Below are 13,084 nucleotides of genomic sequence, written 5' to 3' on the forward strand. Positions count from 1 at the left end.
TTTTCAGAATTGCTTCATCAGAAAATGTGCTCTACGTAGGTTGTTCAGCTATCATTTGAAAAATTGCAAAACTGATTTTTGTAATAGTGTCTCTCATTGGTTTTTAAATTTTGATAGTAAATGTGATCAGTGATCTTCAGCAATTACAAAATTAGCTGTGATTCAAACAAATTTTCATCAGATAGTTTCATTTCAGGACAAAGTTTTAAAATAAAAGACACAGTACAACTTGAAATTGTTTTAAGAATTTGTCATGTTTAAGTATTCTATCATAAAACAAAAAGGAAATTCATCTAACATGAAAAATTATGTTATTTACCTGTCCATTTCAGAAACTATTCTATACAAGTCTAAAACTTCCCCTTCTATCAAAGGGACTGGATTGCTTTCTCGATTGTACTCTAATTCTGGCAACTCTATTTCTTTTAGCTCATAATCAGGCGTTCTTTCCGTGAATTCTTGCTGATATTTTCGACGTGGACTCGTCCTTATTTTAGGAGCACCTAAATAAGAAATAAGATTGTATATTGTCACTCGATTGACATCACATTTAACTAAAACTATCGTCATCAAACTATATCAGGATATTCAAAGCATAATTGTGATGTTCTAAAGGCTGAAATGTTGCATACTATCTTTTAGAAATATGAAAAATAATTAATGTATGAGTAGTTATAAAAATATCAATAATCAGATAAAATTTTCAATTAAGAGTTTGTTCCAAAAAAAAAGGGGGGGGGAAGCAAAATAAGAAAAGTTCTAACCTTCAGCTTTTGTTGCATAAGGTTCTGTTGAAAAACTTGGCTCACCCCAGCCAAATTTGTTGTACGCTTTTACTCGGAAATGGTAATAAGATTCGGGTTCAAGATTTCGGACAACGAAATACTCATGTTCAATATTGTTGCAGATTGTCTTCCACTCTTCTTCATCTGCAAAATTGAAAAATGGAATATGCATTACTCAATTTTAAATTTAACTATACATATGCAGTATAACCTCTCTTACTGACCACCTCTTCAAACAACAATATTTGAAGGAATATAATTTCCCCTATTAATTAATATTAACTTGCCTTCTATTAAGCAACCACTTCAACCCCATTTTGACCAAATTTTAGTCTATGGTATAAAATAAAAATAACACACTTCTGTGACTTTACAAGCAAATCTGGATACAATCATAAAATCCGTGCATGATGATTTATTAGTTTGTTATAATGGAAACCGTCCCCCCCCCCCATGCATTAGGAGATTGGCACTTTTCTCTTAATTTCTTCAAAAAGGTTTAGAAGAACAGGAGATTTTAGGTCGGTCTGGTTTGACATTAATTTTAAACAATGAAAATTAGTTTAGAAAGTTTAAAAAACCAAGACAATTGCAATTTTTTTGAAAAAAAAAATGTAGAAATAATTATTAGTTATTAAAGTTTATTTTAAATACATTAATTTCTTTTCTTTTATAGCACATGTTTAACAATATTATTGATAAGTTTGAATCAACCTGCATCAATCTGCCACCTCTTTTAATGATTAATTTTTGCTGAAACCAGAGTTGGTTGCTAATAATATATGATATTACTGCATAGAAACTTGAGCATGTAAAAAAAAGCAAAACTTCGAAACTAACGGAGGACAAGAGAAAATTACAATCATCAGCAGAACTTGATGACAGCTAGCAGGCAACTTGATTTTAGTTGTCAATTAATACTAACCAGATTTTTTGTAATCAAGTGTATAGCCCAAAGTTGTGCAGTTGCCCTCGTCTCTTGGCACAGCCCATGTGATGTAAATTTCTGTGTCTGAAGACTCTCTAAATACTGGTGGCTCAGGGCGTCCTGGTTTGCCTATGAAACATTTAAACATAATTACTTCAGTTCATCAATAGATCAGAGATACACACATAACCCATGGATTGCAAGATGCAAAGGTACAATGTAGTCAGCAGGGAGGCAGGAAAACTTGTAATACATAACTATACTGCCGTGCTAAGCACAGATGTGGTATCTGCAGTAGAGCTTAAAATGATAAATTGATGATTAAAGTTTTACAACTCATTTTTTTTGATTTATGACTTAATTAAATGCTCAACTTGCGGTAGTTGTTTCATAAATAACTTATCTAAAAACCGTAAGAGAGTATTTTTGTAAAAATCTTGATTCAAAATAAATAAATGTAGTTACGACAAATTTTCTTTTCAAAACCTTTTCATATACTAAGCTATTTTCACCGTAAGTGACAATTACTAGGCATTTTTAGGGGTATCTGCACAGATACGACAAAAGTAGCTTAGAAAAACGTGCATAAAGTGTCATTAAATAATACTGAAAACATCTGCTTTCTTTGGACTTAGCTGTTTCGCTTTACTTTGTTAATACAATTCTAACAGAATCTACCTTCTGAAAGATACCATTTTCAAAACTCCGGACAGTTAAAACTGTAATCCATAACGATTTTCTGTTTTTTATATTCAAAGAATGTGTTTTTTTTTATATTGTTTTATTTTCTAGATTCATTTTTTCCGAGCATGAAGATAATTTTGTCAGCAGACGATACTTAAATAAAAATATTACTGGCCATAGAACGAAATGCGTTTTGTTTGCATGAAAGAATTAGATATGAATATTTTACATGCATTTCATTTTTAGAATTTGCATTTTAAATAACCATTTAAATAGAAAAAGCTGAATATTTACTTTAACAATTATGCAAATTTGTATTAGTTTTTATTATCAACCTGTATCAACTATTCAACGGTAAACTAATTTTAAAATTCTGTGTTACAATAAACTGCTACATTATTAAATATGCTGCTTTACTAAAGTATAAAAGTCGTATCTACGGAAAATACTAAGGAAAAAAGTGGTAACTGCGCAGATACCACTTTAAAGGCTTAGTATTTGTCACTTACGTTCAAACTGCCTTAGCAAACTAAGCAAATTTGCAGTTACGACTTTTTTCGTAAAGCTTTTTTTAATATTTCCCGTTCACAAATCGCCAAAAAACTTGAGATTTAGGTAAATTAAATTACTAACGACCACCTGGTGACAATAACTCAATTTTGATAAAATGTGCAGATACCACATCTGTGCTTAGCACGGCAGTATAGATCCGAAGTAGAAACTAAATTAACCAATCAAATCTGATCTGGCTTGCTAAGACGAGCAAATTCCTCACCAAGTATATTCCAGTCCCAATTGGTATTTTAAATCAGCCAATGCTTATGCAATAAATACTTTTTACAATATGTACTACTAAATAACTATTGATTACATTGCATTGCAAATAAAGTCCTTTAAAATGCTTCTGACAGCATTCAACACAATATCATTTCACTATATCAAGAACTGATAAACAATGGGGGCAGTGCATCCCCATAAATATAAATATATATACATTAACCCTTAACAGGGGAGGTGCGGTCTCACAGACCACTCAAAATTTCATCCAATCATCCCTATTTCATTTTCAGTCTGATTGAGTGGTTTTTTCCAATAGCTTTTTGTTTTGTGATCTTGATCACCCCCTTGCTTATCAGTATCTTTAGGCGAGTACATCAGGTTTAAATTTCATTGCATTCTTTAGAAGCGGTCTGTGAGACCGCACCTCCCCTTCAGTGTTACTATTTTCGGCAGTAGTAGACATTAGGCTTTTAACGTTAGAGCCGCGGATATAGGTTCATTTATTTTATCCCCGTTGTGCGGAAAAGATGCAAAATATTCTAGATGACGCTGAGAGTTGTTTGAAATGTTCAAAAACGTTACGCAATGATGTTTTAGGGACAATAAAGGTTGAAATATTCCTTGAAATACGACGCAAATTACTAATAGTTAAAGGGCTGTCAAAATTGTCCCGTAACTTGATATAATCAATTTTCTGGTACTAAAATGTTCTGTAACTATATTAAGCAACTAAAATGAAATCGTTAATAAATAATAGATTCATTTTTATTACGAGTAGTTAGTTATTTACTGCAAGATATGATTTTCTCGAAAAATCTTAAGAATTGTAGCAAAATTTCCTCAAAAAAGGTATATTGCGATTCAAAGTTCAAAAATATTTTTTCCCCGTGCTAATAAAAGTTCAAAGAACACCTGAGGGAAATTACAGAAACGTATCTTAATTACACGATTTTTAAGAATTTTTCAAATATAGCGGTTTCTGAGACCTCACGTCCCGTTACGTCCTACTTTTTCACCTGCCCTGTTACGGGTTAATGCTACTTCACAAATATACTTGAGTTCATTTTTAATCTTAATTATATCTGTAAATGTAAGTTGTATACAGGGGAGCCAACTTGCAAAAATTATTGGGGGGGGGGGGCAGACATCACCGGGGGTGTAGGAAGTATGTAATGTATGTCCCCCCCACCAAAAAAAAATAATAAATGTCACATCTTTGTACCTCTAAAAAGCCAATTTACATATATTCTGGTGTGTATAATTTAAACAAACAGTATGTGACATGGCGTTTTCAACGTAAAACAATCTAAAAATTTTGGCATACAAATTTTCTGGTTCAACTAGATTATGTCACTTATCTTGTAAGAGCCATTTTTACAGTTCTATTTTTATGAGGAGCCATGCAGTGCCGTAGCTAGGCATTGATATAAGTTGGGGCACTTGACTTCAATGGAAGGGCACTCCCAGAGGCGCCGACTTATTTAAAAAGTATTGGGGAGGGGCATACCGGGGGTTTTGCAGTGGGAAGTTTTCTTAATTTGAGATGAAAAATAGTGAGTTTTAAAGTTTTTTTAAAGTCATAAAATCAATATTAGAACCCTGAAAACTCGACACTTCGGGAAATTCGACAAGCCTGACATATATTTTTTGCCTTTGAAAAACGGTGGGAAAAATACAAACATGCTCAGTATTTTTGTAAAAAGGTAATTTAATTTACAGTAAAAATTATGCTTTTAGACTATTAAAGAGCAATGAATACACAGCTCTGAAAAGATTGAAAGTATCCTCATATAAATAAGAATCGATGATAAAGTAACACGCGTGTTTCAACAATGAAACTTGCGCCACGGCATGATCATTTGATGATATGTTTTGGTAATGTTTGACATGCCATAGAAAAGCTTTATTGTGACAAGGTCGAACTCGATCCGGGGACTTAACAGTTTTACTGATAAGACTCATTTTAGGAAAACGAAGGAACCAAAACAATTCAAACTCCAATAAACTATAGGGGGCACTGCAGCCACTGTCTAATGGCGGATGAAAAAGGTAAAACAAACAAATGCTGTAACTTAGAACTTGCTTTGAAGATTAGTGAATGACAGTAATTTATCATAGTGTTGTAGGAAGCTTTCTTTTCTATTATTCTGACATTACATTACATTATAAAATATCTGAAGCCTGTAATTTACCCCAAAGAAAACATGTGGAATGGAATGTTTTACCTTTTTCGGTAGTATTCTAAATTACAGCAAGGTAGCGTATTTGAGCTCTGGAGATGCAAATTGACGCTATTTACTGGAGTTTAGGGTTAATCCACTAGTGTTAGGGTTAAAATTTCAACTATCAAAATATCACCAAAGAGGCAATGGCTTTGTTCAAATGTAGAAACAATTTTCACCCATCATACCATGACAGGCGATTTTCTAGTATTAAAATAAATCCTAAACTGAACGGACACTTGTCACTGCTATCCTTAAGCACACGTGCTATCAGATTCCTTCTAGAAGCTTCCATGTGACGTCATCCACTACGGAGTTCCGCCAAAGGTGGATGAAAGTGAAACCAAACATTCAGTCGATTCGACCAACTTGAATGAGTGCTGATAAGCGTCTTTTACCCCAGTCATGCAGAATGATTGGTAATACATTGTAAGTAACAAAAAACATATTCTTTTACTATTGTTGTTGTGAGGTGATGAGATAGGATTATTTACTGTTGTTATTAACAAGCATTTATGCCTAACAAGTACATAGTTTGCTACATACAGTATAATGCAAAAACAATTTTGTTACCCACTTCCAAGTTTCAGCCTAGCTCTGCAGCAATTCACACCATGCAAATTCCTTGCTACACACTTGTAAACTCCTACATCATATGCACGCGCAGGGTTAATCCGAAGCTCACAGCGACCATCTTTCCGAGTGGTGACCTATATAAAAACAAGAGAGTTTTGCTTTTTTATCTCAAGCAATCCAGTTTGAGGCTTCATTGAAAACCTGATGGAACATTTAAAAAAAGTGAAGACATGTACAATATTTTCAATGACATGAGGTTAAGGATCACAATGTCTTTAACTTGAGCTAGCACTACCTAGTATGGTTTTGAGTCGGATATGGTTTAGAGCAATGGAACTTAACCTACAGTCCGTGAGCCATATGTGCCTGCTGACCTGCGTGGGCCGTTGTTTTGTTCAAATTGAAAATCACAATGAGTTAAAAGTTACAAATTCGGATCAAATATTCAGATGATAGTTTCTGGAAAACAGATGCAAAGTTTGCATTAATACAATGAGCATCAAGTAATGAAAATAACAATTCTTGGTTCATAGTTCTCTTTTCATGTTTCTTCATGTTATCTAGAATTTTATTATCTTAATATGATATCTTAATATGAGGTGTGGCCCTTGGGTTAAAAAAAAATGCGCACTACTGGTTTAGAGATATAAGCTGCTATTGGGTTATATCTTTTTTTAAATGGTTAACAAAAGCATTGATGGATTTTTCTACAACATATGTAATTGCAGCACCATTTTAATAAACAAATCCCCAAAAAGCATCTGCCAGAATAAGGAAGGGCATAAGTCTACAGTCATTAACAGCATTGAAACTTAAGGCACATATTTAGCGTTTCTGGAATTTTGCAGCATTCAGATATTTGCTAATTGATGTTTTAAAATAACAGCATAGCATCAATTTTAAGGTAAATTGAATTTGAGGAAATTATGAGCCAGCAAATTTACAGCAATACACGAAAAGAAAAGAAGAAAAAATATAATACATGAAAAGAAAAGTTTATATATCTATACTAATGTTATAAAGAGAGAGAGAGAGAGAGAGCAGGTTTTTGTCTATATGTTCGAGGTAATCTCCGGAACCATCGCAACTATTTGAAAAATTCTTTCACAATGTGAAAGGTGCATTCTTACTGAGTGACATAGTGTATTTATATTAATTTTTTAAACCAATAGTTTGTCTTTGTTACCAGTTTATGTTTTGCACTGCTGTATTCTTATAAAAGTAAAAACAATCACCGATTGTACCGCATTTGAAATAACGGAATGGCTGAAGGTTCTCTTCGAGCTGAATGAGAGAAAAAAAAAAAATCCGAATGTCAGAATAAGAACAGCCAAAAGATTTACATGTATTTGAGGCTGCAGAGGATAAGATGTACAGCATTCTATTTACCTTGGACATTGCAAATAATTTAGAGTCACCGAATGTTTATGCTTTAAAATTTGTTTAAACAAACTATAACTGAGATTCACTTCGGGCAAATTAGTTTTTGAATTCAAGTAGTTCAGATAGACAATATTAATCTGTGTTTCTAAAAGTTGTAATTTTGCATGCATTTTGAGCTATCCTTTAAAGTTTTTTTTTCATACTAAAATTGAAATGAAAAACATCTGCTAAGGAATTCACTTAAGTAAATTTAGTTTAGAAAATTCCCAACTCAAAGAGTAATTGCAGATAAGTACCTTATATTCAAAGTTAAGAGTTAAAACAATGACAAACAAAGAACATTCTATTGGAAAGAAATTGACAAAGAGAAAAAAAAATGGAGAAATATTCTTCATCATGACCGTATTTCAGAATTTGAAACGATATAATTAAATAATATAGCTCACAAATATATTACCAGAAAATATCAGAAAAAAAAAGGAGAGGCATGTGAAAAAAGCAAGTTTTCTGAAGAAAGTCAGTAAAAGAGGTTGAAATTCATTCCGGGATTGAAAACAACTTACCTCTTTGTAGAATATACAATATTCATTCTACTAGCCAACCGGAATTTCGTCACTTAAGAATTCATTTAGAAAATTTTCGTGGTCCAACATACTTCCAAAGTCTTTTGACAGTTATTTAAAAAAAATCTCGTATTGCAAGGGGCGCATCAGCAAAAATACTATGATTGTCTTTCAATGTCTAACGATATAAACCAAAGTCGAATTTGAATGAAAGACAAAAATTGAAAATGAAGCAGAAACTCAATAGGAGACTTTTGATTTCCACCGCCGCAGATAGTCAATGAAAACAATTCTATTAAAACAAAATTGGTACCGAAAAGATTCGTATCTACGAAAACCAAGAACGTTAATCAATGTTTATTGGCATACACGGTGGAAAAGGAAAAACTTAATAAATTCAACACTGGCCAAAAATCGATCATCATGCTTTTGCGAGGGTTTTTTACGAAACTCCCGAGACTTTACTTAGAGGTGGAAAAACTGATCATTCCACAGTTAAACTACTTTGAATATCTCCTCCAGAACGACTCCGCAAGTTCTACAAGAAAAAACGGGCAATTGGGAGATTTTCAATAGGAAGAGTCATAATGTAGGATAAATGTTCGATGAGCCACCGTTCGGCTATAAAAGGTGTAGATAGAACCCTAAAATTCTAAAAAGGTCCAGGCAAAATTATGAGAGGTGTCACTTTCATATTTGACAGTGACTTTCATCAAACTTTTCCTGTGATACCCTTGGAACGCATGCAGATATATTTCAAGCCTGATTAAAGCCATCTCCTTTCAGGAGCCCTTTGTATCTTTGTATCTTAAGAACAACTGTACGAGCCTGTTCAGGAGAGGGTGGTAAGCATTACTACAGCCTTGTAACAGGAAAATACCTGGAAAAGGATATCTTATCAAACAGATGAGTTGAGAAATTCTCTCTAAATGATTTGACCCTCAATGTGTATCCTGAAGCCAAGACTATGTCAAAATAATTACATGTGGATATGTGAGAGGGCTATAGTTTTTGCCAACAACACTATGATTCCATCCACATAAATTCCTTAATTCTCCTAACTCCCCAGGATTTCTCTTCATGTTTTTAAAATAAAGGCAATATCCCAATAATTTTAATGCGGAACTGTAATTTACCTAATTTATGCAATAGAATTGAACCCCAATTAAATTCACTATGAAATAATATGATTTAGAGTATTGTTCTTATAGCACCAGCAGCAGATGAGTTGGCTCATATTCCTCGCAACCCCATGGTCCATGCATATTACCTTTTCCAATGTAAGTGATTATTACAATTTCCAATGAAAATGTCTTACCCCATCACCATAATCAAATCTGAAGTTTAAACCTGCCACTATACAATACATAATACAACTATTTAGTTTGTAACTGCCCTAGAGCCAAGGTTAAGGCAGAAATACATGAAATACACCTCCAGCTCAGTCAATTCCAACCGAGGACTGCAGTTTCGTGCTTATTAGAAGTGCATAAGGTGCAAGGAAATTGCTTTAACCAGGTTTGAAATATATCTGCATGCGTTCCAAAGGTACCACAGGAAAAGTTTGATGAAAGTCACTGTCAAATATGAAAGTGACACCTCTCATAATTTTGCCTGGACCTTTTTAGAATTTTAGGGTTCTATCTACACATTTTATAGCCGAAGGGTGGCTCATCGAACATTTATCCTACATTATGACTCTTCCTATTGAAAATCTCCCAATTCTCTGTTTTATCTTGTAGAACTTGCGGAGTCGTTCTGGAGGAGATATTCAAAGTAGTTTAACTGTGGAATGATCAGTTTTTCCATAACCTTATGTCCATAACCTTATTTTCCTATATATTTAGTGCAGCCTGGCATAAGAGTGACTGAGCTGGAGGTGGGAAACCTCTTAAGGAAGCCTAGAGTGCCAAACAAACTGGAAGCTAATACAGAATTAGCACTGACCAGACGAGTGACCAAAGCAATGGTTCGGTTCAACTCGAATATTGAAGGCAAGGCAGGTATATTCAGTAAGTAACCGCCCTAGAGCCAGAGTTAAGGCAGAAATACATGAAATACACCGTCAGCTCAGTCAATTCCAACAAATTGGAATTGACTGAGCTGGCGGTGTTATTTCATATACATAATACAACGTTACATGCGGGAAGATTGTGTTGTTCAGTGAGAATTGTATGTTGGTCTCTCTAGATCAGGAGATAAGGTAAATCACTTTGTTTCAAACCTTATACAAATGAACCAAAAAATATTGCTAACTATTAAATTTTAATTTAAAAAGGGCTTGCCTAATATTTATTCAAGACAGATAGTTTTTAAACCCAAACAAGGTCGGGCCGCTAGTATTTCTATACTTCTGTAACAAAATTACAAATAAAAAAGCTTTTAATGTAAAGTGGTAGATGCAGGCCCATCATTTGAGAGATTAGGGGGAGTCAATTGAAACCCTCCTATTTTGTTATTTTTCAATTATAAAATGTATTGAACACAACCCTTTGCCCCCCCCCCACCCCCAAATTTTGAAATGACGAGCCTGGGTAGACATCTACAGTTAAAAAAAAAAAAAAAACTACAACATATAATTATTGAAAACATACTTAATTTTCATTTTTTGAAAAAATTTATGTTTGATATTTTTGACCTGTAATACCATTTTAGACACATGTACACATAAATTATAAACATTATCAGCAAACTAAAAAATAATAAGGGCATTAGAAAAAATGGAAAATTACTTTGAAAACACTGCACATAATTTGAAATTTTTTTAAAATAACTCATTGTAAATTTGGACATTTTCAGGGGGGGGGGGGGGCACTCACATAAAAGACTCCAAATAAGAAGAGTAAAATAAATACTAACCACAATTCTATTGCTTTCCAAAAGAATGCCATCATTTCTGAACCATGCATAGTCCGGTTTTGGGCTTCCTATTGCATAGCATGTGAAAACAATTTCTTCTCCTTCATTCATTGCCATTCCGCGTATTTTCTCACGAAAATAAGGTGCCATGCCTAAAAAATAAAATCAAAATGAGCAATCATACTACCCATAATTTAACATCTGTTTTTATTACTTTTAGACTCCATGCATTGATAAAACTTGCATTACAAATACATTTTTAAATAATGTCCTACAGTCCCCAGTATTTTTAGTTACCTTTATTTAAGTCAAAGAATGTACAACAAAGTTCTAGTGGAACCTTTTCAAAGGGAAATCGCTTAATGTGAAATGTTGCTTTATATGAAATATTTCTTTAGTCCCACAAGTTAACAATCACTTAATAATTTATTGGACAAAATGAAATGCTTAACATAAAATAATTTTCATGGCCCCCTGAATTTCACATTAACAAGATTCGAATTCATGTATTTTTCTCTAAGAGAAAAGAGATAATGAATAAGTCAATTATATTGTTGCCTAGATCAACAATTTGGGTCCTAGTTATTTTAAAAACAAAATTTAGATCATCACAGCAAAGAACTGTTCCAACAAATCAACAATGTTTTTTGATGCATTATTTGCTTTTAAAAGTTGGAAAAAGAGATGCCCCATGGCAGGCTATTGTTGGAAAAAAAAAATGCCTTTACATTTTTACTAATCATCTTTGCTAAAAATTGCTGCAGCTTGTTCATAAGGAAAAAGTAATTCAAAAATTCATGCCAAAATTAGAAGCTTTGACTCCAATTTCCAGCTTTAAACAAGTATCTTCTTTTGATATGTATTCATATTTTGTTTCATACATTTACATATACAGTGAAGCACCGTTTATACGTTTTTGAAGGGACTATGAAAACAGCGTATAAATGAAAAACTGAATAAAAGATATACGTTAATATGCATTAAATTCTGCTAGGACCCATTTAAAAAACGTATAATCGATAAAAATGTATAAAAGAGAAACATATAAGCGGTGTTTCACTGTATATTAAAATGTTAGCTAATTCCTTGACGTAATTTAGAGTTCTGATTCGACACTTTTTCATACCAATTTCTAACTCCCTAGATCCCTTCTCTTTCCACACTTCCTTCTTGAGAAGCTCCATTTGTTCATGTGCAAAACCAAGTGTGCCGATTTCATGGTACAGCCTACGGGGAACTTTCGTGTTGACGAGTCCCTTACGTTCATCATCAATTTCTTCATCCATCACATCTACAAACTTTCGTCTCTCCCTGATCACCAACTGTGGGGGCAAATTTTGCAGTACATGACAAATAAATAACAACAAGAAATAAACATTTATCTATGTGCAGAAACACTTTGTGCAAATAGACAATGTTGAATAGAACACATTGTAAAGCTTTAGTCTACAACTTCGTTGTGAGGGTTGCTTAGCCAACAGAACTCAAAACTTTTTTACCTCAAAAAGGAGGTTCCGTATAAACCTTTAACATGATTAGGCAATATGAGTTGTAATTTGCACTGCCCACTCTTGCTTAGTATTGTGATGAATTTGAGGTTTCACCTGGGTAGCGTTGGATCCGGCGGCAAACTGTTTGTCACAGACTAAGACTTTACTTCAATTTTTATTTACATAAATAAAAGTATATACTATTTCCGTCTGGAGTAACTTCTCTTGATTAGATAAAGTATTTACAGAAGGAGAAGGTTAATGTTCCTGGTAATCATCACCATTGTGACCAGTGCAGGTGACGAGGGCTATTTCTGATAACACATGATGAAAGTTCAGCTCGCGTGAGCTCACTCCACGTTTGGGCACGTCAGAGAGTCTGATCTCTTCGAGATTTTTTTTCCAAGTCCTCTCAAAATCTTCAATTTTTTCTCTGCTTCTCATCAAGGGGCGGGTGTCTTGTCCAGCAATTAATTTTCATTGGACGATTGATGGTGTGGCGATCGACTCCTGGTTTAGGGAGCAATTTGCATTTGATGAGACGTTGGCTCCGCATGGTCTACATCCCACCTACCCACGGCCAAAATCTAGACACGAAGCACCACGTTCGAATTCGTGTTGAAAAGAGGCGAAACCGCTAAATACCAGGCCGTGTCCAACAATCTATTCAATACGCAGACCGAGGGGCGACATTCGGGGTCAACCGCACCAGGGGGTCCTACGTTACACCCAGAGCGGCCAATAGGGGGGTCAAGAGGGGGTGGTTGCACCCCTAAATTTTTCACTGAGAATAATAGAAAATGGATAACTTCAA

General features: G+C 34.0%; 1 protein-coding gene across 4 annotated transcripts in view; it reads right to left on the bottom strand.

Moving 5' to 3' along the window:
• The window catches only part of LOC129221576 (obscurin-like), a 294,822-nt gene that overhangs the window by 17,393 nt on the left and 264,345 nt on the right, over nt 1-13,084 (bottom strand). For all 4 annotated transcript variants that reach the window (XM_054856083.1, XM_054856082.1, XM_054856081.1 and 1 more), the window contains 6 exons: nt 11,907-12,102; nt 10,781-10,932; nt 5,977-6,109; nt 1,711-1,842; nt 765-929; nt 320-503 (listed from right to left, as the gene is read on the bottom strand). In XM_054856083.1, the coding sequence (XP_054712058.1) occupies nt 320-503; nt 765-929; nt 1,711-1,842; nt 5,977-6,109; nt 10,781-10,932; nt 11,907-12,102 (962 nt within the window). The remainder of the gene's footprint in view (nt 1-319; nt 504-764; nt 930-1,710; nt 1,843-5,976; nt 6,110-10,780; nt 10,933-11,906; nt 12,103-13,084) is intronic.

This window comes from Uloborus diversus, chromosome 4 (genome assembly GCF_026930045.1).
Source record: "Uloborus diversus isolate 005 chromosome 4, Udiv.v.3.1, whole genome shotgun sequence".
NCBI classification, from domain to species: domain Eukaryota; kingdom Metazoa; phylum Arthropoda; class Arachnida; order Araneae; family Uloboridae; genus Uloborus; species Uloborus diversus.